A 25,386-nucleotide genomic window follows, 5' to 3' on the forward strand; every position below is an offset into this window, starting at 1 on the left:
CTTTTATTAATAGTAATATTTCAGCAAAAATAGTGAAAATCTGTTCTAATTTGAAACACTACGGCTGATGGATTAATTAAGAAGGAAAACAAATACAATTTAATTTCATCTGTGCTGTATGTCGTACATATAGTACATTTGACAAATAAAACTACTTGAACTTAAAGACCTAGATAATATTGAAAAGATGCTTGAAATCATATGTTTTTATTTGTAGTAAAATAGTGAATGTTGTTGTGATAATCTTTGTTATTTAACTGTCTAAAGATAAAAAATGTTAAGCTGTCTAAATCCTCAAATGCATTAACCATACCTGAATGTTGCAATATGGCAAAACACGGAAGTCCTGACGGTTGAACTTTGAGCGACACACGTGAGAGCCAATCAAATTCTCCCAGGTGTGTCGTTTAGCCAATGAGAGTTGAGGGGGAGGAGTTTATTCGCAGTCAAATCGGTATCGTATGGACGAAAACAGTATCATTTCCCAGTGTTGTCAGACGAGACAGAGTCAAACATGTCCAACACGACAGAAGACAAGCAACACGGTACGTTTTCACTCACGTTCTACACTCTCACACTCACACACACACATTTTCCTTTGAAAAAACAAGTGAAAACACAGTAAATGCCGTGACTTTTGATTAGTTTCTGTGCTGCTACACAAGTGCTGCTGCTGCTCCGCCTTTTCTCTTGAGTGTTCTTTCTCCTCAGTCTCGTTATGTGTGGAGCAGGTTTTTAGCTTTAATGCCAATAAATCATGTCAAGTGTCATGAACTTCATAGTTTCTTGTCTCACCCATTCAGGAAGTGTTGTCCAGGACAGCAAAACGTCAACAGACAGCAGGGGTAAGTACTTCACATTAACATACTTATCTTATCTTATCTTATCTTATCTTATTGGAAAAACACATTCTGATTTTGTTTTGTTTAAATCCTATAAAGTCTGACTTCCAACTAAACAAAAGTGAAACGAACACCACCAAAGATGTTGTAACATTTATATTGCCTCCAGGGTCAAAGTACATTCAAGTCACTATGTGGGATTTATCAGGTTATAATGTAACCTTACTTCCTGTCATTGTGTTAGTTAGTCACCTACAGGTGGAGAGACAAGTGAAAGATATTGAGAGGATCTGCCTAGATACAGTATAATGACATGTTTATTAACATGTCATTATGTGTTTGGATAAAAGCGTCTGCTAAATGACATGTAATGTAATGTAATTAACACAAATACATGTGTCTCAGTCATTCAGGTCATTGTCTCTGACTGAAAACCCTCTCAGACATGTTACATAAATTTTTTTGACTACTGTAGGAATATGAAACCAGAACTGACAAAGAATAGAAAACATCGTCAGCTTTACTAAAGAAAGTTGCCTCTATCTGAAGATAAATAAATAGTTCAATACAACAAAGCTGCAGTGAATAGTCCTGTTATATCTTACACTCTGAACTGCTTGAGTCAGTGTTAGAAACACATGTAAATCACCTTCATGGACAGTTATATATAAAGTGGCAGCATACAATCATGAAGTACATTTCAAGAACATGTGAATGAGTTCAATGATTAATATCCACCTATCAACCCCGGTGTTAACACTGGTAACTGCTTTTACTGATGTGTCCGCCGGTGCTTTTTGATTTACTCAAGTTAGAAAGATGAATTGTAAGACAAGGCAAATCTGTTTGTATAGCACATTATCATGTATGTGCACATGCACAACAATACAAAAGAGCACAGCGGGAAAGAAAAACATTTAAAACTTAGAAAATCAAAGCATTTCCAACAAGCGCAAATAAGTAAAAACTAATAAGATAAACATTTAAAAAATTAAATATATATTAAACATGGAAATGATACAGCAGCCATTTTGACATGTTTAGCAGCTGATCACATTAACGATAGCTTTATGTAAATCAGCACAGTGTGACAGTGAAGCACTGGGACACACTCAGGACTCTAAATTGAACTCCGTCATTAATTTGATTGTTTACACCTGTGCTTTTCCGACTGTGAAAGTCTAAGACTAAGTGAAGGCAGCAGAGACACAGAGACAGAGAAAATAAAATCACATTATTGACGGTGAGCAGTTTTTCACCATCGACGACAACATTTAAACCAGTTTATAATTCTAATGTTGGAACAGACTCAAGCTGCTGCCCTTACACACAAAGTCTAATCTACATATCTGCAGGGTGGCACATGGAGGTGTCCCTTTTGGGCTCTGTTCTTTGCTGTCTTCCCCCACCTGTCAACCATCTATTGAGGACTCTAAGCTGATGGAACAATGGCTGCTTGACCCCATTCCAGCAACTGTGGAGCAATCAATGCACCTGTATTTTCACTGCTGAACCGCAAAAGCCTGAAAGGCTCAATGATCATGAATTTTCAGCAAAAAGAGTGTTTGTGACATTTAAAAAAAGGTGTTAAGCTCGACTTGTCAAGGCGTAATTGTTTTGTAATTCCTCATCATTGCATATTTGATATTCATACGTTGTTTCTTTTGTTTGTTTGTTTGTTTTTAAATGTAGCATGCACAGGAAACCTAACAGAAACGGATGCCTTTATCCACAGGTAAAAGTTAAAGAGCTTGAGATTGTCACTTCACTCTGATCCACTTGTCCTCTGACATTATACGACCTTGTTTCACGTTCAAACAGCTCATCTGTGGATCCTTTAGCGGAGTATACGACGAGCAACAAACGACGAGGCCTTGCTCTCATTTTTAACCAGGAGCATTTCTTCTGGCATCTGCGGCTGAGCGTCAGGCATGGAACCAACGCTGACCGCTACAACTTGGAGAGAAGGTATCACCTGCGGGAGTGTTTAGTCTGAATCACTTGTCTCCACTTGATTGTGTGTCTCCACGTGTGTGCTGCAGTAACGTCTTGTTACGTCGAGTATTCTACTGGCTCAACTTGTTTTGGCCTCTCTTTTAGACTGCTCAACCTGGGGTTTGAAGTCAAGGCTTATGATAACTACAAAGTGAAAGAAGTGCTAGAAGTTATCAAGAATGGTAGGCACGTACATGATTACCTGTGAGACCTCAGTGACTATAACATCATGACTGTTGTCCTGAATGATGTCCTGAATGATGTCCTGACGTCCCACCAGCTGCAGGAGACAACCATTCTGATTCAGACTGCTTTTTGCTCGCCTTCCTGAGCCACGGCGAGCAGGACCACGTTTATACCTACGATGAAAAGATTAGTATTCAGGAGATCACAGCCATGTTTAAAGGAGACAAGTGCAGAAGCCTCGTAGGAAAGCCCAAGATCTTCATATTACAGGTGAATGCAAATGAGCAAAACGATCTCTCTCACTCTATAGTGTTGAAAATCATTGATTTTTAGTTATTAAAACCTAAGTGTGGCTGTGTCTGTCTTTAGGCGTGCCGCGGAGACAAGCATGATGACCCAGTGACCGCTTGTGATGCTGTGGACAGTGAAATAAAGACAAATGAAGTGGTTGTGGACGCCGGTGCTGTATACACCCTCCCTGCTGGAGCTGATTTCATCATGTGCTATTCTGTGGCTGAAGGTGAGTTGTCTGTGTGACGAGATGTTACAATCATCTCACTAAGGCAGTGGAGAACAAACTACTTTAACTACTTTAACTACTTTAAAGTAATCAGCTGTGTGTGGAGCACATGCTGCTCATTAAGAACACAGTGACAGAAAGTGTACTCGCAGCATCAGAGCTAGTTTAATGTTCTCTGTAGTGCATGAGGCCAGTTTTATTTATTTGTAAGATGTGAAAGATGATGGAAAAAAAAACCCCGGAACAAACTTACTCGTAAAAAGATGTTGTGCCTCCTGACTTGATTAAAATCAACGACGGGTTGACGATGGCTGAAAACGCCAAGAAACGCCCACAAAAATGTTTGTTCTGCACAGAAAAAGGTGTATTATTATCAGCAGTTTGTTGAAATAAATGCTTATTGCAGATTCATAGCAATCAGAGTTTGTTAATGTGGTCGCGCTGTGCAGTCACTATCTTGTGTTCTTTATCATTTAAGGCTACTATTCCCACCGGGAGACCATCAATGGGTCATGGTATGTTCAGGATCTGTGTGAGCTCCTTCACAAATATGGGAATTCCCTGGAATTCACAGAAATACTCACGCTGGTCAACAGAAAGGTGTCCATGAGAAGCGTTGGGAACTCCAGTGACCGAAATGCCATTGGGAAGAAGCAAGTACCTTGCTTTGCTTCAATGCTCACCAAGAAACTATACTTCCGACCAAAACAGTAACAGTTTCTCATCTCAGTCATTTCATTTTCTAATTTGCAGGGGCTTTTGGGGCAAAAAAAAAAAAATGATAGAAGTTCTTCTTTAGTCCTCTTCTGTATGCTTGGCCGATATTCAAATTTCATTTTTCAAATCAAATCAGTGGCTATAAAATAACAGGAAGGTTCATTTCCATGAGTTGAAGAAATGGGAATGTTTCTGGGATGTTTCTGGAATGTTTCTGGGATGAGTTGGCCTGAGGCCATCACTTCAGTCCTGGAACCTCATGTCATTCACTGTGGGAGTTTCAGTTTCTTCTTGAAAAGCCAGATTTCTTACCTGGGTGGAACCATGACCTTTTAAAAACCCCTATTTACAAGTGGGCTTTTAACGACCGCTGTATCTCATTTATAACAGGTTTTACGTGCTGATTTTATCAGTTTGGACTTTTTTGGGCAGATAAGGTTGTAATGTAATCTAATACAACCACGCTATCTTCTGTTTGGCCCAAAATGCCCAGTTTATGGGAGAGTCCATATTAAATATCAACTTAATAAAGACTACAAGGTGAATCATGGTTTGCATGGATTGGATTGCAGTGTTGTGTTAAATGCCTTCCTGTCATTTTATCCAGCACATATTTGCACTTATGTGAACCTGTAAGAATACCATGGACCACATTCTGTACTTTTCACAGCTTTTTAGCTTTTAGCGTGCTTGTTTAATCTATTTTAACTATTGTGGTAGCACAGGAATGTTGTCTTTTTCTGTTACTCCATCTGTTTTTTCTTAATGAGTCAAGAAAATGGGAGAAATCTTTGCTCAGGCAAGACTTCTTTAAATCAAACTCCCATCTTTGCTGAAAATGTCCAGTTGCAGGTACGACAGGTGTTAGCCAGTGTCTCCTGCGAGGCAGATAAAGGAGCAGCCACATGCTGTACGTCAGTGTTTCACACTAAACTTTGTTTCAGCTGTCACAGCACATTATCCAGGGACAATGTAATCATGCATTTTGTCCAAGCTCGCACTACCAAAAAGGGAATTTGTGTTTGTGCCGTAGCAGCTCACAGTACTACATTTAATATTGCGTATTTGCACCCAAAAAACACTAGTGTGGAGAATACCTCAGGGAGATGGAGTATCGTATTAAACTCGTGCTGTGGATCAAAACACCGTGAGCTGATCTCTAACTCAGGAAAAACAAAACTACCAGCAGACGTACACTGATCCTGTGTATACCGTTATACTTTCCAGGGTTTTTCTTTTTAAATAAATGATTCTTTTGTGGCAAAAAGTGTATAATCTGTTTTTATTTCACTTGTGTGCAACAATATATTTGCAAATCTCCATCCTTAGGTTAATATTATCTACATGTCATGCAGATCAATACTTTTGATTTGAACAGTCCATGGTGTTTGTATTTGAGATATATACGCGTGTCATTGGCAACATTGGCAACATTATCAACATACTAAATAGAAGACGGAGTGATATGGATTCCTTGTAAAAATGGGCCGTTATCAAAATAAAGCAGGACGTCAGTGTTCATGGCTTCAGCTGGATCTGTTCGAGCGGCAGCTGCATTTGAGTCGGGTATTTCAGACGTCTCAGGTCGTCCTCCACCTGACGCACAAAACACACACACACACACACGCTCATTACTCAGTATCATTTCTGTTGGCTTGTTTGGTAATTAATACAATACAAAGTATTTCAAGAATATAAAAGATCCACCTGTTTCCTACATTTGTACGTAGGTACGGTAGATTGTGTCTCTCTCACTATTCACACAGATTACAGAGGATTAAAAATACTTCACCACATGAACCAACCTGAGCCAGTTGATCCTTCAGTTCGTTGTATCGTTTCACACTGAAGTTTTTCTTGCTGGCCCCCTTGTACATGTAATGCAGGAACTGTCTGTCTTTAGCCTCCGGGTAAACATAATCCTGAAGGCAAACCATAAATCAGATTTGGTGTTAACGTGGGCACAATACACGCCTGTAAGAGAGAGTTAAGCCTGGTTTATACGCGCCGCAACACGCCCGGTGCATGCCATAAAATGCTGGAGAGGTGGGCATGTTACTGTGCGCTCACCATAGGGACAACAGTCCAAACTGAGTTGTGTTCAAAAGCAGCTCCATAGACCAAAGAGATACTCCCATGGTTCTGGAGTCTTGGAGAGTTTTTAATAGAGTAATTAACAAAACAACACAGGAAAGAAATTACATGTAAACTTCATTAAACACTGTTTTGAGACGCAGAGACTTTGATGAGGTGTGAGATGTGAAAACGAAACTCAAATGAGAGAAGGTTACAAAAGGTTATTCAACCGTAACCACGAGATACATTGGCAGATGTCATGTTGTAGACATATCGTCATGTATCGCAACATGATTGTCTTGCAATGTATCGATGATCACAGAATCCTCGTATCGTGGACCATGTGTTGTGTATCGTATCATATCGTGAGGTCCTTTGCACGAGTATAAACACATCTTTTGATGATATGACTGACGTCGCCGAGACTCACCTGTTTGGTAAGGACATAATAGGAAAAGGCTCCTATGCTGGTGGCGTAGGTGATGAAGTATGTAACGGGCTCCATTACATCCCACGAGTAGACCCACCAGGTGAGCCAGGCCAGAGCACCTCCCTGCACCGATAACAGGGCCATGCCAGCCCAGAGAACCCTGGAGGTTTTGAACTCTGCTGTACGTGACAGCTGTGCCTTCATCTGTCGGACAGCAAGACAAGGGAAATGCCATCTTTTACTTTTACTAAAACATTCTAATAAGATACGCAGAAGAAATAAAATTACAAAATAAAAACCTTCTCTAGTGGCGAAAGTTCTTGTTTCAGGTTGTCCAGTTTCTCCAGCAGCTCCCGCTCCTTCAGCATGTGATATTCAGGCGTGTGCAACGCCGTGTGCAGCAGATGCACCACATGCTTCATGTCCTCCAGCTCCATGGCGTGCTCACTGGACGTGCACGCTGAGAGAATGTGAGGTTGAGTCATGCATGAAGTGAGAAAACCAACAAGATGGAGTTGAACTGAAAACGCCGGCACAATGAGAATCATCTCTGGCCGAGGAGAAATGTGTTCATACCCGTCTCAGGCGGCCGAACATCATAAACAGTGTCGTTGATGACCAGCTGAAAGTCCTTGTCCAGCAGAGCGTCGATGAGCGTGGTGCTGGCCACGCGCTCTCCGTCTGTCACATGGAGACAAATGTTCAATTTGGTGCTTTTATTGCAGTCGTATAACTTCATTTAACACTGAGCGGGAATAGGTTTGTGACCAGTGACCAGTCACCACTGCATATATTATTAAACCTGAGTTAGGGAGTCATTTACAGCTCAATAAAGTCACTCATTCCTGCAAAACCTGCAGCGACAACACTGCAACAGAATTAAGGCACATGAGGAAAATGTCTGAATAAAAGTTGAATAAAACGTCTATAGTGCACAGGTTTAACATTTGGTTAAATAATTAAAACCCTTCCTATAATCTTCCCTCTTTTTTAAAAGCACCTGCCATCAAACACACTGGCAGCACTTCTGTTAAACACCCCAGGGCCACATTGACTTTACTAATCGAACTTATATCAGTGGAACAAAGCAGCAGACAAATTGAATTTTAAACATTTACTTGATGATCCTGCTTTAAAGTAGCTTATTTAAACATACAGGCAGTTTGCATCTATTATTTTAACTTCAAGTTTTTAATTAAACAAAAAATATCCACCACTAACGACTTATTTTAATTGTCCTATTGATTATTTATGATGACCAGTCTCATCTGCCCTGTCTGTATTTGACTTTTTGTCATTTGTATTGTTCTTTTTAATTGTTGTATTGCCTTGCTACACACACACACACAAACTTGTATTTGTGTGTGTGTGTGTGTGTCTACAAACAGCGATTTTTAAAGCTTCTAAACCATGTCCCTGCATGTTGTTCTTAGATAGTGTAGATACACACGAGGAAATAGACAAAAGAAAACATGTTTTTCCAGCCTGGGAACATGAGATTCATGTGTGAGAGGCGGAGACAGAATACCCAGCTCTGTGGTAACGGAGCTATAATATGAACCATAAAACACCATCTGTCCTGTATCCCAGTTTAAAGATGAAGATATTTACACATTAGATCACTTATCTGTTACAAATGAAAGACGCTCAAACAATCACTTCAAACTGTAACTTTTCAATATAAACAAATGTGTGTTACATTCAGACCATTGTTAATAAGGTTCTCAGTAGAGCAGTGTTAGATGTGGTGTTGCCTGATGACTCACTACTTGTAACAACACACCATCATTCCTGACTTGTCTCATTTTACATATATGAATAATCAAAGTGTCATCATGTGACTGCAGTCACAGTTACTTTCACTGAGTAAGTGTGTTCATCAAATCAACTTTCTCCAGCTCAGTGCAGACGAGACAGAAGTGATAGTGTTTGAAAGGTCAAAGGTCAGTGCGCTTTGACTTCTCTGTGAGATGAATAAAGTATCTATCTATCTATTATCACACCTTGACTCCATGTCATTGAGAACTGCAAATCAAGCCAGAAATCCTGGACCTGAATGAACTAAGACCTGAATTACAGCCACGTAAAAGCGAAGTCGGCCTATTAGCACCTGAAAACCAGAAGAATCAAGAGTTTTCTGTCCAAACAAGTCTTTACAAGTCCAGACTAACACCAGCAAACTGAACCACATCACACCAGTCCTCAGGTCACTACACTGGCTTCCTGTGAGTCAAAGCACTGAATGGTCTTGGACCAAATAAGTTCCCTATGAAGCATCCAGGGCTCTAAGATCATCAGGGAAAGGTTTACTGTAGAACCAGCACTGAGTTATTCTGGTCCTGAATACCTGAGGTCTGCAAACATTGCAGCTTTTTCTTAAATTCTCAAATAATCATCAGAGTTATCAATTCATTCTTGTCTTTTTAAATGCACTTTTATGGCAAATCACACCTTTATCCATTATGGTGTCTATTTTTATTTGAATGTGGATTTTAAAGTCGTGCTTTTATTCTGTGCCTTTGTACAGCACAGTTGTATGAATAGTGCAATACAAATAAACTCAGCCTTGTCTAATCTTTACAATCAACTTCTATCTAGAATGAATGTAAAGCAGTAGTATTAGTAGTATTTTTTAGTTAGCAGTAGTAATCTATCTGAAAACGAGTTAATGATTAAAAGAGTGTGACCAAAGTTCACTGTGCAGCTTTCACTGCTTATTCACGAGCTACTAAACCTGGCGGCTGCACAGAGCGACTCCACCTGAAGAATGTGGCCTGTCCAGTGTGTGAGCAGCTGACACTACGTCATACCCTTGGAGAACACAGCAGCAGTGGCTCCGGGATCCTCTTTGTGCAGATCTGCGATCAGGTCTCCAACACTCATCAGCATCGGTCGGAGGAAGAACACGCACTTCTCATTCCGAGACGGCAACGGCACCTCCAGAGACAGGCGGCCATATTTGAACTTCAAAAACACGTCTGCTGCGAAATGAGACCATTTAAATGAACACGATAAAATAATATATGTGTGAGGTTAGTTTCATGCGAGTGTAGTAATGGTGCTTCACCACTGGAGGGCGGGAGTGTAGCGTAGAAAAGTGCTTGGCAGTTCCCAAGTAGGGGCAACCTCTGCTGAACCTTTAAAGAGAGAGAGAGAGAGAGAGGGAGGGAGGGAGGGAGAGGGGGAGAGAGAGAGAGAATAAGACAAAAGGTCAATAAAAAAACCAAATAAAAAGGTTTTAAAGTGTTGAGTTTGTTCAGAAACAACAACCCTCCCTTAGCAAAGAGTCATGTGAGCAGAAGGAGGAGGAGGAGAGTAAATCAATCCAGAGCTTTCAGGAAGACAGGATCAGTATGAATATGAATATAAATGTCTTTTTCTAAATGCTTTTCACTCCTGTTCTTAAAGGTAAGTAACCTGAGCAGCTGAGATTATGACTGACTGCCTGGCTCTTTGCTGCTGATGCACATTTTCCATCTAAATGTAGGTGTGTGTGTGTGTGTGTGTGTGTGTGTGTGTGTGTGTGTGTGTGTCTCAGTATAAAGCATTATCAGTCTAAGACCTCAGGTCTCCGTGCTGCTCAGTATACAGAATACACTTCATTATCTCAGACAGCATTATTCTCCGCCGTGTGCTTAGTATTCCTTGGACGTCGTCATTTTACTTGAGATACAAATTCATAGGTATAGCCAATATTTAAAGCCACTGAGATGTGATGCACCGTGAATCTCACGTTGGGCCCAGACACTCGACATCAGTGATTTATAAAATCATATCATGCTCCAGAGCATTAGCCACACCCCCGAGTTTGAACTCCCGTAGCCTTTTGAACTCCGATAACAGATTGCACCAAGAGTGTTCCTCACTTAGCCGAGACTCAGAGGGGTTCTATTACAATACACCACTGTCCAAAACAACACCTAGAGCAACTGCGGCCACTTTGAGAGAATAACAGGTTTACTTGATCGATATCACATTAAAAGAAGACAACAATTGGTTTATGATGCCCCAGGACAGTGTTGGTGGTTCAGAGTAGGAGCTTTAAAGCCCACCTGCATACATTTTAGGTGATTTTGTTGTTGTTGATGTTATTAATCTGCCTCCTTACTGTTCTATTATGCTGCATCCTTCATCTGAAACAGGCTCTGTCATGCAATACTATCAACCCTGTGTCTGTACACCTTCAGTGTGTGTGGGGGCGACAGGTGAACAGGTTTTTTGAGCGGTTGGAATTCACTTTTTTTGTTGTTTTTTGTCAAACTCCAACCTGTTTGACGCCATCTTGGTTCAACAGTGCAATGTTTGTCTTAACTGAGTGTCCACCAGTCGAGACGCCACAACTAAGAATGTGAAACCCTGTTCTAAAGCCACTGCACTGGGGATGCACCATATTGGACTTGTTGCCGATATATCAAGAGTGAGAGGTTGCAGAGGTCGTTTTGTCTCTTCTGTAGTGACATTAACATCATCCCACAGCAGATGTAGATTATATACAAAAAAAGTATAGTAAATAGTTGTAGGTGGTGCCAGCTTAGAAGTCAAGGAGGTTTTAAGCCTACTGTTGTAGTCATTAGTCACATGGTCAGATCTTGGCGTGTTTGCCGATATCTGACGATCGACTGTGAAGAACAATGGGATTTAGCTAAAAAAGTGCATATCCTAAATGAAACAAGGTGCTGAGCTGGCGTGCAGTACACCACACATCACTACACCAGCACTTTTGTTTTCCTGTGGCTCTGTTGGGACATTTCTACAGTGTGAAACAGAGTCTGTGCCTCGGTCACCCCTGTGGGATTAGAAGGAAGTGAGGGGCTCTTACAAACTGATACTTCAATTTTATGCTTTTTCTTTCTTTTTTTATTTTATTTCCCTCTCGTGAGCCCCGAGCATTATTAAAGAGCCATATTAAACCATTGCAGAACCCCGTTAAACTCAAATATTGATAGAAAATGTATTGGAGCCATAAATCTGAAACCATAACATTTCCCACAATATTAACGTATAACATTTTTTTACTTTCTTACCAACCAACGCACGTGTCATTTTTATAACATTTGTTAATGCAAATATCACATGCAGCAACTCACTGTATATTGACATGTAGACATGGTGAGGACAAAAAAAGAAGAAAGGTGACTTTGAAAGTGCCAGACGAGCTGGTCTGACATCTTCACACACCACCATCTCTCGGGCTTTACAGAGAACCGTGTGAAAGAGAGGATATTATTTTGTGAGCTGCAGTTTTAGGGGGGAAAAATTCAGAGAAGTCAGAGAATGTAACTCAGATATAACCATTCATTACTCGCAGGAAAATGTCTAATGAATACGCAACACACGGTACCTTGAAGACCTTTATTAGGTACATAAGACTGTACTAGAGCTGCAACTAACGGTTATTGTCATAATCGATTAATCTGTCGATTATTTTCTCGATTAATCGATTAATCATTTGGTCCATAAAACCTTAAAAAATGTTGATCGGTGTTCGTCAAACCTGGAAATGATGATGTTCTCAAATGTCTTGTTTTGTCCATAAACCAACATGATTGACTTTCAATGATTTCTTTGTTATCCAGAGCAAAGAAATGAAGAAATTATTCACATTTAAGAAGCTTAAACAATCGGAAATCTTGTTTTAATCATGAAAAAAGCTTCAAACCGATTAATCGATTATCAAAATAGCTGTCGATTCATTTAGTAATCGATCAATAATCGATTCATAATACCTAAAGACAAGGTCAGTGAGTTTAATCTGGTGTAATCTGGTCTCCTCATACACTCAGTATGTTAAACAGGCTGAAAAGCACCTGATACTGTAAGTCGTCCTTCTGCCTCGTCCTCTGTGCTTTATTTAATGGATCAATGACTGCAGCCATGTATGGCACACGCACGCTAATCAATTATGTTACTCTCATTCGTGCTCCATGCTCCATGCGTGTGTGTGTGTGTGATCAGTGACTGGAGAGACCAGAGAGTCCAATTCAACAACCGACTGCCTCTAGGGAATGATGCTTTGTGCACACATTCCCGTCCCATACTAAATCAACAGAACGTGGCTTGTATGGCAGACACTGTTGCCGTGTGCGAGCTGTGTGATGAATAATATTATATTTCCACAGCCGTGTGTTATCATTTCCTCTCACACCTTCATGTGGCAGCTACACATCGTCTCACACAACACAGCAACAATGTGTTAGTGTGTTTATAGTAAACACAATTAAATCACTCAATCTCAGGGTTACATGCATAATCTTAAGCTTCACTGTGGCTATTGTGAAAAAAACAGGACACACCTATTGTTTTATTTTCTACACCGACAGCACTGTCCTGCCTGAACAAGCCTGGACACAGTAAACACAAGGGCACCGTGCAGGCAAACACCACTCCCCTAAGATGCCGTGAGACATTATGCACAGTCTGCACAAAGGAATGGTGGCCGCTGTCCATCCCTTGTCCTTCACACATTTTGGAAATCAGACACGAGCTGCAGGGGACAACGCTGCACAGCTGCACCTCAGCACCAAATCATTTCCTCCAGCTGTTCTTCCACAAAACAATCTGTTAAAGGTATATTTACCCCCATGATCTATCGAGCATGTCTAATTTATGCCACGCCAATCGGGAGAGAGAGGGAGAGAGAGAGAGGGAGACAGTGACAAACTGCCGTCTCCCTCCTCTGCAGTAAAGCAGGTCTTGGCTTCCTATGCTGGAGCAATAATCAGGGTTATCTTGTTGACAAGCAGCTTCATTCTCCCTGCAGTCGACCAGCAGGTCACTTCATTATGAATCCTGTCACAGTTGAGCTATGGCTTGTTGCAGCTAACCTGCATCCTGCTTTTCTCATCACATCACCACAGGTTTGATAGGTTTCAGCAGAAGGTGTGACCTCTTAGTGCACACGCGTGTAATCACAGCAGAGTGGCTTATAGGTGTGCCTATACAAAGGCTGTCGAGATGAGAAATAGAATGTGTTCTTGTTGGCATCATGACCGAGAGCAGCCAGCGCCCTAACATGACAAAAGCCGTGCACTGGGGCGTTTGTTTTTATATACTGTAGTACATTTGTGATGGCATGAAGGTGAAAGAGGAGCAGGTTTTATCTCTGCAGCATGTTTAACGCTAATATGTCAACTAACAAAAACCAACATGTAAAACAGAAACCTACATTAATACGTAATATTAATACTATTCAAATGATTCAAATTCATTTAAAGCTGAATTACATTAACAGAAACAATGTAAATGCACTGGTACACCACATCCTTCATCTGTCAACACATACCATCAGACAGAGGGAGCACTTGTCTATACAGCGGCAGCACAGAAGCGTGTGGGGGCAAGAAGTGTTATGAATGAGCAGTAGAATTCACTTCAAACTCTGAGTTGTGTGCAACCGTCTGGCTTTACCAGCTCAGTGTTGCTGTTGCCTCCGTCTGTCCTGATATAAAACAAATCACTTCCTAAGTGCAACGAGATCTAAGCAGCGCTGAACTGAGAAGCACAGAGAGTCCTGAGAGGCTGAGTCAGCAGACGTTTGTTTAGAACTTAAGCACTGCACTTTTAATGCATGACATGATTTTGCACGAGCAGATGGAACAGGTGGGACATACAGTATAGTTCATGACAGCCATGCAAAAAAAGAATCTTTGTTTTTCTGTTAGCTCAGGATAAACCCTTCATCGCTCATGTTGCACAACAATGTTTGTACAGTACAGAAAAAACAAACACTTACATACATACTGTACGTTCTAACACATGCTCAGAGTGGGAGGGAATTCATTTGATTAGAATGCACAACCTAAATCCTACTGACTGAAACTTTAATGGAGCAAAACCAATTGTTTCCAAAGCAAAAAACCAACTTCCCTTCCTGAAGTAAAGCTGCTATGAATGATATTTCCTCTTTGGTCACCCAACACCAGACAATGCTTCACCACAAGGTCACATCAGGACAAGACACACACTGGATATTAACTATCACTTCAGTTTGTTAGTTTAAAAATGATTTACAGGACAGTTATGGTCAGGAAGCACAGAGGAACACGGGGTGAGATGTGAATGAATATGCCCAACAGATGGTCCACTTAATAAAAGGTATAACTTAGGTCTAATCAGCCACTTTATTACTTTATTACTGAGGAGTTTTCATTCAAGAGCAGAGCTGGTCTACAGAGCATGACCTAATAATCTACTCTAATCTACTCAAGTCTGAGTGTCTCCCTGTGGGTGATGTCCACACTTCTTTCAGGACTTAAAACTCCTTCTGTGTATGAAACCATGTCAATTTAAACATAAATGTCAACAGTCAACACGGTAAAACATGAAACACAGCAGATGGAGCCAGATTAAATCAGATTAAAACATTTCTGTGTTTCAGGTTTCTCATGGAAAAGCAAACATTTCTCTCTATTTTGTGTGAAACATTATTTCAGCATAGCAGAGATTAGGGAAGCCACAGAGTACAAACAAACCACAGGTGATAAACTCGCTACACTGGACATCATTTATGTCGCCTCAGCATTTCCTTGGTTCTCCGTGTGTAGATTAGAGGTTTTATCTCTCCAGACTTTGCCACCTTCATTACACAAATCTGCAAAGTGCCTCATTAATGTTATCAGGTTCAACATTGACATTCAGTTTGAATCTGAAAAAGTAGCAAGAGGTGATTCTGCTTTTATGTTCTGGCATCAAACCTCCGCTATCATCTGAGGGGACGTTTTGCTTAAGCACACACTTTCATTTTATGATTTTTGCATCCAACTGTAGCTGCTCTCAGATATTCATGAACTCTGGAGACATTCCAGAGCTTGTCCACAGTGTGTGTGTGTGTGTGTGTGTGTGTGTTGACGCAAATGTCTGCAGAAGTTGCTCCCGAGATTCTCCTGCCAGCTTCCAGACCAGTATTTGGTGACAGCCCTGCTGAAAGCTGGTGCTCGTATTTCGGTTCAGTGACTGTGTCAGACGGAGTCTGTGCTCCGCTCATGCAGGAAGAACTGAACTGAACTGAGTCTAATGATTCAGTTACACCAGAAAACAACGCTTTACCGGTCACTAGTTAGTGGGTCGCGTATAAAACAACAAATCCCAGAGAATGTCTCCACCCAAATCTCCGTACATTACCCGCAATTCATGTCTAAGAAGACCTAGAGTATTAATAACTAGTATTTACCAGTTGGTTTTAATTTCATGACTGAGGAGGGAGGTGTGGCCAGTGTGTGAATAAACCAAATGTGTCACAAATCAAAAAAAAAAACTATAAGGTGAGGCTGGTGAGCAACTTCGTATCGTACCTTAACGCCAAATGATGACCAACTACCCCAAACTCTAGCAGAGATAGACTACAAGAACAAACCAATCAACCCCCTCCCCCTCAAAAACAGCCCCTCTTCAGCCTCTTGAAACATTTTCAATCAATCAATCAATATTGATTGTTTCATTTGACTCAGTAAAGACAAGGCAAATGAAACACATATTTCTTCTGAAGTGCTACTATTAACACATGCAATGAAAACAGTCAGTTGCTGCAGAGCAAGACCTGCATCAAAAACACTGCAAGTCAATAATTCAATGTATCTCCACGCTCCTGCCATGCACAGTACATGCACAGTACATGCACAATACATGCACAGTACATGCACAGTACATGCGCAGTACATGCACAATACATGCACAGTACATGCACAGTACATGCACAGTACATGCACAGTACAGTAGAACTGTAAAAGAAGAATAAAATACTGTCATTAACGCCAGACGCTTTCTGCTGCAGACAGAATAACATGCGTCTCTGACTGTTCTCTGCAGACACTTTGTGGCAAATGGCTATTTTTCAACATTATGAGGCATAAATGTGACATTTGTCTCCGTTTCAGGGGAAAAAAACCTTATTTCAGCACACTCAGCACAAATATCAGTGTAAAGAGATTAGAGAAGACATTGTGGAAAACCTCCCACCAGGTAATTAAATTATGCCATACTGCAGAGGAAGCCGCATCACTTATCTCTAATCTGCACTAGTCACTGAATCATTCAATGTTTACCTGTAAAGTATTACAGTTCAGGCCCAAAAAAGCCAAATCAGCTGATAACAATAATTATTAGAATTATTAGAATAAAATGTCAGATAATCAAAGACTTTGCTCCTGAGTGAGAAGTTGAAGAAACCAGTGAATAGTGGTTTTAAAATGACCCGACTCCAGTTACACTATTGTCTGTGGAAGATAAACGAGTTATTTAAAAATAACCTTAATATATCAGTGTAAAAGCTGAACCCTGTGGTGTCAAACCAGGGATTTAAGAAAGGATTAGGATTAATATTACGGAAAGGATTAATATTACCTTCTTTATTTAAATGTCCTCTGGTATTATCCCTGGTCTGTGTCACTGCCTCCCACCTTCTTCAACTAAGGTAATTTCAAGAAGTAGTCTTGGATAAAATAGACTATTTACTCCTGAAAACTGATCCATTAGTCAGTGGACGTCTTATTAAAGGGGCTGTGCCAACACTTTCTACATAAACTGAAGTGCAGCCACTCCAGTAATAAGAGAAATGTAGACTCTGTAAGGTTTTTAGTAGTTCAATATTCACTCAAAATGCTCCTGCAGCGTATATAAGTATATAAGTACTGAGTCTACAACATTTTTGCAAAGACCATGAAAAGTAAAATAGAAATATAAAAATATAAAAATATAAAAATACAAGAAACATGAAATATTCAGATCATAAACATTAGAATGGTATGTATAATATAGACATGGATATGAGTATGCTGGGTTATGCTTGCTGTGCAGTCGAACAGCAGCAGGGAGGAATGACCTATGACCCCACTCACTGAAGGAGCTGCCCAGTGCTGTGATGGTGCATTGTGGGGGAGGGGAAATCCCTATTACAGTACTTACAGTATCATGATGATATGATTTAAACACATGACTTCAACCACATTTGGGTAAAAATGTGTCTTATTCAGAAATTATTAACTTAACGTCTGTTAGCAGCTGCAGGGATTCTTGGTTTAAATCTGAGACAGATTTTAACATATGTTCAAGTCTAAAAATAGAACTCATCTTAGTCATTTTTGTGCGTGGGTGTGAGTCATGACAGCTTCCACCCAGATATGTTTGTGTTGCTCTGCTGTAAGAGAAACTGCAATAGTACAGCAATTCCCACTCCTGGCCTACACTGTCAGACACTCAGAGAACCCAAGTGTCCTTTTGGGATCTGAGTGCTCCACTCAAGACTCAGCTGACCTCAACACTTTCTCACAGTGTGTGATACCACCGTGGGTGATAAAATGTGCCTAGTTTAAAGTGGACCATTTAACAGCTCGTGGTACATAAAAGTGAGTGGAACCTGACCACAAAAACCCCGAAGAGTGGTGAATAGATGCAGTGTGGTTTTTTACTTTAGGCTCAATGAAGACAATTTCTATCTATCTGCTGCATATGAGAAATATTATGTTCATTTTACTACAGTAGGGACTAACGGTGCATTCACACCAGCCTTTCTTCATCGAATCCTGTTTGCTGGGAAAGTGCAGTTTGTTTGGGGAGGTGTGAATGTGCAACCGAACTCTGGTCCGCCTACAAATGTAGGTCTCGGTGCGACTACACACAGGGCATTGTGGGTACAATGCAGGGCATTATGCGTAAAAACAACCGAAACATATGCACGTGTAGAGCGATAGCTGGGAGAAATGTCTGAGCCTATTGTTGCAGCGTTTCTGTGTCGTATGTTTGCATAAAACGAACTAAAAAACCCAAGACCGACAGGATTTGATGCAGCTCCAAACAGAAGTTATCCTGCATTGACCCAGAGATGAGCGAGTTCTGTTGTTCATTGTTTATCTTGTCTTCTCCTTCAGTAATTCTTGATGCAGCGCTGCTTCAGACGGGGAGGGGAATATGTCATTCAAAAGGTTTGGTTAGGTTTACTAAAGTGTGAAAGCAAACGGACCTCCAATCGAACTGAGTCTGGCAAACTATTAGACATGAAACCGACCTGAAACGTATATATATATCAATATATCAGCATATCGGATCAGCAAAAACTCCAACATCTCGCATCCCTACACAATATGATACAATAAGATGATACTGAGTATAGCAGTGTTGGTGACACCTGTTAAGAGTGTGTTATTATACAGAGTATAGATGAACTGTTCACTGATTTTAAATTAAAAACAGTTACAAAGAACCAAATTGGCCTATTGCATACTGTATATAATGCAGCTTATCTGACCCAGGGTTTATTCTTTACTACTGATGGTAATTTGTATATTCAAGTTACCATCCTCGCATTAGAATACACACACACACACACCAACCACATAATTGGCTACAAACTTTCAAAACAAGTGGCAGAATGAGGTATGAAGGTGATCTGAACAGTGACGTGAAACATTGGCATGGTTGTTGGTGCCAGACGGGCTGGTCTGAGCATTTCTGAAATTGACTGGTATCTTCACACACAACCATCTGGTCCAAAGAAGAAATATCCATATATAAAGAAGATATATCCACATATAAAGAAGACATATCCATATATAAAGAAGATATATCCATATATAAAGAAGATATATCCACATATAAAGAAGATATATCCATATATAAAGAAGATATATCCACATATAAAGAAGATATATCCATATATAAAGAAGATATATCCATATATAAAGAAGATATATCCATATATAAAGAAGATATATTCATATATAAAGAAGACATCTGGTCCAAAGAAGATATATCCATATATGAAGAAAACATATATATATATATATCCATATATAAAGAATATATATCCACATATAAAGAAGATATATCCACATATAAAGAAGATATATCCATATATAAATAAGATATATCCATATATAAAGAAGATATATACATATATAAATAAGATATATATATATTCATATATAAAGAAGATATATACATATTCATATATAAAGAAGATATATCCACATATAAAGAAGATATATTCATATATATCCAACATTTCCAGTGAACAGCATTTCTCTGAGTTAAAAAAGGTTGAAAATGACAGAAAGGAACCAACAGTGACAGAAGAGCATCTCTGGAAGCAGATGGACCACACACCTGGTGTCACTGACAGTGTTTATACTCCAGTATTTAGTATTAGAATACAGAGTATAAGTGAGCTGCGCTGAGGAGAAAAGGTCACAAATCAAATCTGCAGGAAACTAAATATTACAATTAGATATCTTCTTCTAAAGCGTTGAGGCGTATTATTCATCATCCTCGTTGCTGACTGAGCTGCTTTATCAGGGGAATAATTGAATGAGCAGTGGTTGAGTGGTGAGAGATAATGCTCAGTAATGCTCAGTCCTGCTCACTTTGCATGGCTCGATCAGTCAAAGGCACATGTTTAGATGACAGTCAAAGTAATGCACTGGAATAATGTGAAAACTGCAGCAGCAGACCAACATACAGTAGACAGTGAACACTGATCTGCAGAATCTCTACAGAATAAATAATCTAGGCCGGGTGTGACAGGAAACACAGTTCAGAGACACGTCTTTAAGCTCGAGTCAGCTGCCACACAGACCCAAACTTGATGTTTTCATCAAGAGAACAGGAAGTCCCGTGCTCACAACATACAGTATGATATAATATATATAATATGACACGGACGACTCCTTTACCTGGTGTAGAGACGTCGCGGGACGAGCCGTGGCGGGTAAACCGCGGTGAAGAGGCTGAAGACTTCCACAAAGTCTCGCCATAACTTTACCGACCATCCGCACCGAAGCCATCGTCAGCCGTGTTAGAGCCGCGTTCGTGCTGCGATCATACCGAGCAAAGATTCCTCCACAGCGAGGGAAGCCGAGCCTGGTGTTCCGGTGCAAAACGGCCCAGCGACTCACTCTCTCTCTCACTCTGTGTGTGTGTGTGTGTGTGTGTGTGTGGGGGGGGACAACAACAGATGTTGGGATAGCTACGGGACACACAGACAGACTGACGGACAGAGAGGGAGGGAGGGAGGGAGGGAGGGAGGCACAGCCCTGCCTGAGCCGCATACCATTTCCTCCTACTGGCAACATGCGCGCTCTGCTGGGCCAGATTCCACTTTCTTTCACCCCCCCACCCCTCTCTCTCTCTCTCTCTTTCTCTCTCTCTCTCTCTCTCTCTCTCTCTCTCTCTCTCTCTCTCCCTCCCTCTCTCTCTCTCTCTCTCTCTCTCTCTTTGGGCTGTTTCATGACTCATCCAGGAAGGAAAGGCAGTTTTGGAACAAGATACAAGAACAAGATCAAGCACTGACACATTTATACTGTAAATACTCAAAGTCAATTTCTGCATCACAGACATATTCAGGAATTGAAATTTCTTGACTCTCGGTCTCCCTGACAACACAGTGTAACAGATAAACAACACAGTGTAACATAAACAACACAGTGTAACATAAACAACACAGTGTAACATAAACAACATAGAGTAGCAGATAAACGTATTTAAAGAAAAATATAAAATATACTTTTTCATGCAACGTGGCAAACAGTATACTATAAATATAAAATATAAGTACAAATATTTTATATATATATATATATTATATATTAAAATACTGTCCCCAATCCAACAACAACAAACTCCATTCCAAGTGCGGTCTTTAATTCAATTAGAATAAAAACAAATATTAACGGGACGTATCATCAGGAAGCAAAGGAAACATGTTAAACTTTATTTATGAGCCACAACCTGCGTTTGTTCTGTTGCACCGCCCAGTTCTCTGTCTGTCTGTCTGTCTGTCTGCAGCTATGAGCTCAAAGATGTTGTGTAAAGTGGAACAGGTCGACTCGATTTGAATTTGTTTTGCATTTCCATTAGGAATAGAACCAAAATAACCAGGCCCAAACATTAGATCTTTCTGTAGCTTTCCCTTGGAGTCCCAGAGTAAAGGTGCGGTACAGTACAGGTGGAGCCCAGTTAAGGTACTGTTCTTAGTTGAAACGTAAGGCTGACCGAGGGCTTCACCATTCCATTCCAAACCAAACAACAAGACTTTGTATGAGAATAGACTGCAGGTGTTGAAGAAACACCCAGTCTGATGACTTTCGTGGGTCTAGCTCCTCCTGAACCATACCGTACCAACAGTGAGCTGATTGGGTGACAGAAAAGTGTCCTGTTCTCTGACCCAGGCTTTACCGTTCCAAACCAAACTGTACCATGACGGAAACACGGCTCAAGCAAACCCAGGGTCTGCAGTGAAGATGTGTTAAAATGTACTTTTTCTATCTCACTGCCTTCCAAACAGAGCAAACCCATGATTTATTTTGATATGTTCTCACTGATCTGATACATTAAAGATAAGCCGTGTTTCCATCATGGTATAGTTCGCTTTGGTACAGTACGGTACGGTTTGGAACGGTAAATCACTTGGTCAGGCCTGTGTTTGGACTGAGAACAGTCAGCCACATCAGCGAGATACGTAGCGTGACATACACACACAACAAACAACAACGGAGGACATCCAGCAGCTTGTTGTTTTCTGCTGGGTTTGTGGCTGTGTTGGCGTGTTTGCACCAAGTGGAACAGTTCAGTTTGGTTTCCATTAGGAATAGGACTGAAATAACTGTTCCACCTTTTGGTATCCTTCCCTTGCTGTACCAAAGTAATGGAGGAGTACAGTGTGGGTGTAGCTAGACTACAAGCCAAGTAGAGCTGAAACAACTAATCGATGCATCGATTAGTAACTATTTTGATAATCAATTCATCGGTTTGAAGCTTTTTTCATGATTAAAACAAGATTTCCGATCTTTTAAGCTTCTTAAATGTGAGTATTTTCTTCATTTCTTTGCTCTGGATAACAAAGAAATCATTAAAAGTGAATCATTTTTTAAGATTTTTTATGGACCAAACAATTAATCGATTAATCGAGAACATAATCGACAGGTTAATCAATTATGAAAATAATCGTTAGTTGCAGCTCTAAAGCCAAGTAAATGTACTGTTTGCAGTCGAAACATGAGGCTGACCAAGGCTTAACCGTTCCAAACGACACCGTACTGTACAAAACACAACTGTAAAATACAGTTTGACAGCATCAGGAATGTCAACAATTTCCTCAGACAGACAACACTATGAAGAAGAAGAAAATACAGTTCTCAAAACATAAACAAATATGTGATAACTCAGGAACTCAGAGCCTTTAGAAAATGAAATACCAAGAAGGATGGGCATTCAGGCGGACTCTTCTTGTAAATACAATACAAGAATATATCAGCCTGTGTGTAAATGTGTTCTGTCACTGTCTAAAATATAGATATTTATCTCAGGAGTTGTCAGTGAGAGCACAGTGGAGACACAGACAGCTTAAAGCACAGTGAGTGTTGGAATTGTATTAGTGAAACATGATTTCAGCTGATACTTGATGTTGGCATGGGACATAAAAATGTTTGCCATATCAGGATTCACAATGTGTCGTAATCTCAGTGGGGGTTTTTTTTATCAGGAACACAGTATACTGGGCAACTCTTCAACCTGCATCATACATGACACATACACACAAGCACACATGTACATGTTCATCTCATTCTTTTTAACGTCTTTATATTTTTTATATATTTTTTCTTTTTTCCTTTTTATAAATATGTTTCAAGGGCCACACGGTGGTGTAGTGGTTAGCACTCTTGCCTTGCAGCGAGGAGACCCGGGTTCAAGCCCCGGTTGGAACAAGGGCCTTTCTCCATGGAGTTTGCATGTTCTCCCCGTGTGTGCGTTCTCTCCGGGTTCTCCGGCTTCCTCCCACAGTCCAAAAACATGCAATGTGGGGATAGGTAAATTGGACACTCTAAATTTACCATAGGAGTGAGTGTGAGAGTGAATGGTTGTTTGTCTCTATCTGTGTGTGGCCCTGCGATGGACTGGCGACCTGTCCAGGGTGTACCCCGCCTATCGCCCGATGTATCTGAGATTGGCACAGCACCCCCCGCGACCCTCTGGCAGAGGATAAAGCGGTAGATGATGACTGACTGACATATGTTTCAGTTTATATTTAGACTGTACATAGACTTGCATGCCTCTTGTTTCTATCTTGTAACATATTCTGGAGCTGTGAATTTCTCTGTGAGATGAATAAAGTATCTATCTATCTAAACCCACTTCTTTTAGTGGCTTGGATTCAACACGCTTTTGAGATTCAGGCCCACAGTCACATGATTGTATCACACGGTTCCTGCAGAGTTGTCAGCTGCGCATTCATGCTGCAAATGTGTTTTTCCGCCACATCCCTGAGGTTTTTTTCTTTTGGATTCAGAGCTGGTGACGGCAGTCTCCACTGGAGTTCACTCAGCACTTTATTCATTTTAACCGGTTTCTCAGGCTGGAAGGTGCCACCAGAAGATGGCAACGTGTGACCAGGATAGGATGCACATGGTCAGCAGAAATACTGCAGTGATCATATTTGAATCTGTGCAGTTGTAAGCATGTTTGGATAAGTGTATATGCAGGTGTTGTGCTGTTGCTTGGACTTTGGTGAGAGTAAACTGTAGCATCGTCTGAATATAAATGTAAAGCCTCGTTTAAATGCAGTGGTGTAAACAGGCCGAGCAGAGTCAGGAGGAGGATCTCTGCTCACTCGCCCTCCTCTTCCTCACATATACTTCAGATACTGATAGAGAGAGATAAGATTATTATTATTTCATTTACTCTTTTGTTGTTTTATATTTTATTCCACTCCGATCACATACCCTGGTATATACAGTAAAACAGTATTTCTGATTTTCCTCTACCACCAGAGATAGCTTGCGTACCACTGGTGGTGCACATACCACAGTTTGAGAACCAAGGATATAGGGTAATTACTTCAACAAGTGGAGTTATTTTTTCAGGGCCTTTGTTTGTCTGCCTCTGATTTTCTGTTTTTGAACTACAAAAAAACAAATGAGTGAACAAAATGTCCATGAATAAAGGAAGGAAATCGTCTCTATTGTCGTTATACAACCAGAACTGCACAACCCAGTGGAGCGCTGATAATTGATTGGAGCAGATTCAATGGGCCTTTTTCACAGCAGACATTTTGACATTTTTTCAGCAGGTATTATTGATAACAATAAAGAGGGTTCCATCAGTCCATATTGTTAGGACAGGGAAAATCCTGTCAAACTGTCCGTCATGAAAGAGGCCTTTTGTCCCAGTGGACACAGATGGTTTTCCCCCACTTTCTTTAAGATTATGGGGTATTTGGTGGAGACATGTTGTTGTCCTCCTCCTTTGTACTTTTAAACAAGTTTTTAGTTGTACACCGTTCATTTTTGTCTACTTTCAAATGGCGCAGTTGTAAGTTGACTTACGTGCATGTGTCAGTTCCGTTGACGACTTGAGATTCACCCAAATCAAATCCTGCCCTGGTTCATGGATCTGGACTTATTGTCTACAAACGAATGAATGAGCTCTCAGTCGTGTAGTCGTTGAAGGAGTCATTTGCTCTCGGCTCTTCTTATTTATGACCAGGGAGAATCACAATCCAGATACCACCACAGTCTGTTAACACTTGAGTACTATAAGTAAGCGACGACGCTTGTTGAGCTGAGTCTGCTGTTATTATGATCTGACACTGAGTACAACAGCCAACATCGTGTTGTTTCCTGCCAGACAAAGTGTTT

General features: G+C 40.5%; 2 protein-coding genes across 3 annotated transcripts; one reads left to right on the forward strand and one right to left on the reverse strand.

Moving 5' to 3' along the window:
• Window positions 1–447: 447 nt before the first annotated feature.
• LOC131467154 (caspase-6-like) lies at window positions 448–5,527 on the forward strand. The gene is made up of 8 exons (XM_058640895.1): window positions 448–545; window positions 804–845; window positions 2,535–2,577; window positions 2,664–2,810; window positions 2,943–3,019; window positions 3,118–3,293; window positions 3,393–3,543; window positions 4,022–5,527. The coding sequence occupies exons 1-8, from the start codon at window positions 515–517 to the stop codon at window positions 4,255–4,257; spliced, it is 903 nt and encodes a 300-aa protein (XP_058496878.1). The 5' UTR covers window positions 448–514; the 3' UTR covers window positions 4,258–5,527.
• On the reverse strand, window positions 5,526–20,722 carry LOC131467153 (calcium uniporter protein, mitochondrial-like). Of its 2 annotated transcripts, none has more exons than XM_058640894.1 (8): window positions 20,428–20,722; window positions 9,834–9,903; window positions 9,577–9,744; window positions 7,343–7,447; window positions 7,066–7,226; window positions 6,767–6,970; window positions 6,066–6,182; window positions 5,526–5,856 (listed from the first exon to the last, which is right to left on the reverse strand). In XM_058640894.1, the coding sequence occupies exons 1-8, from the start codon at window positions 20,536–20,538 to the stop codon at window positions 5,779–5,781; spliced, it is 1,014 nt and encodes a 337-aa protein (XP_058496877.1). In that variant the 5' UTR covers window positions 20,539–20,722; the 3' UTR covers window positions 5,526–5,778. The 2 variants fall into 2 exon arrangements, with proteins under 2 accessions (XP_058496877.1, XP_058496876.1); XM_058640893.1 differs by having other exon boundaries at window positions 9,577–9,747.
• Window positions 20,723–25,386: the final 4,664 nt, after the last annotated feature.

The sequence above is a fragment of the Solea solea genome, chromosome 10, assembly GCF_958295425.1.
Source record: "Solea solea chromosome 10, fSolSol10.1, whole genome shotgun sequence".
Classification (NCBI taxonomy): domain Eukaryota; kingdom Metazoa; phylum Chordata; class Actinopteri; order Pleuronectiformes; family Soleidae; genus Solea; species Solea solea.

Excerpts from the sequence above, each read along its gene's own strand:
- LOC131467154 (XM_058640895.1), top strand. The coding sequence starts at position 515 with ATGTCCAACACGACAGAAGACAAGCAACACG. Across the intron at positions 546-803 it reads GACAGAAGACAAGCAACACG|GAAGTGTTGTCCAGGACAGC; the intron begins GTACGTTTTCAC and ends TCACCCATTCAG. Across the intron at positions 3,544-4,021 it reads GTGCTATTCTGTGGCTGAAG|GCTACTATTCCCACCGGGAG; the intron begins GTGAGTTGTCTG and ends TTATCATTTAAG.
- LOC131467153 (XM_058640893.1), bottom strand. The coding sequence starts at position 20,538 with ATGGCTTCGGTGCGGATGGTCGGTAAAGTTATGGCGAGACTTTGTGGA. Across the intron at positions 9,748-9,833 it reads TACACTCCCGCCCTCCAGTG|CAGACGTGTTTTTGAAGTTC; the intron begins GTGAAGCACCAT and ends CTCATTTCGCAG. Across the intron at positions 7,448-9,576 it reads TGCTGCTGTGTTCTCCAAGG|ACGGAGAGCGCGTGGCCAGC; the intron begins GTATGACGTAGT and ends TCCATGTGACAG.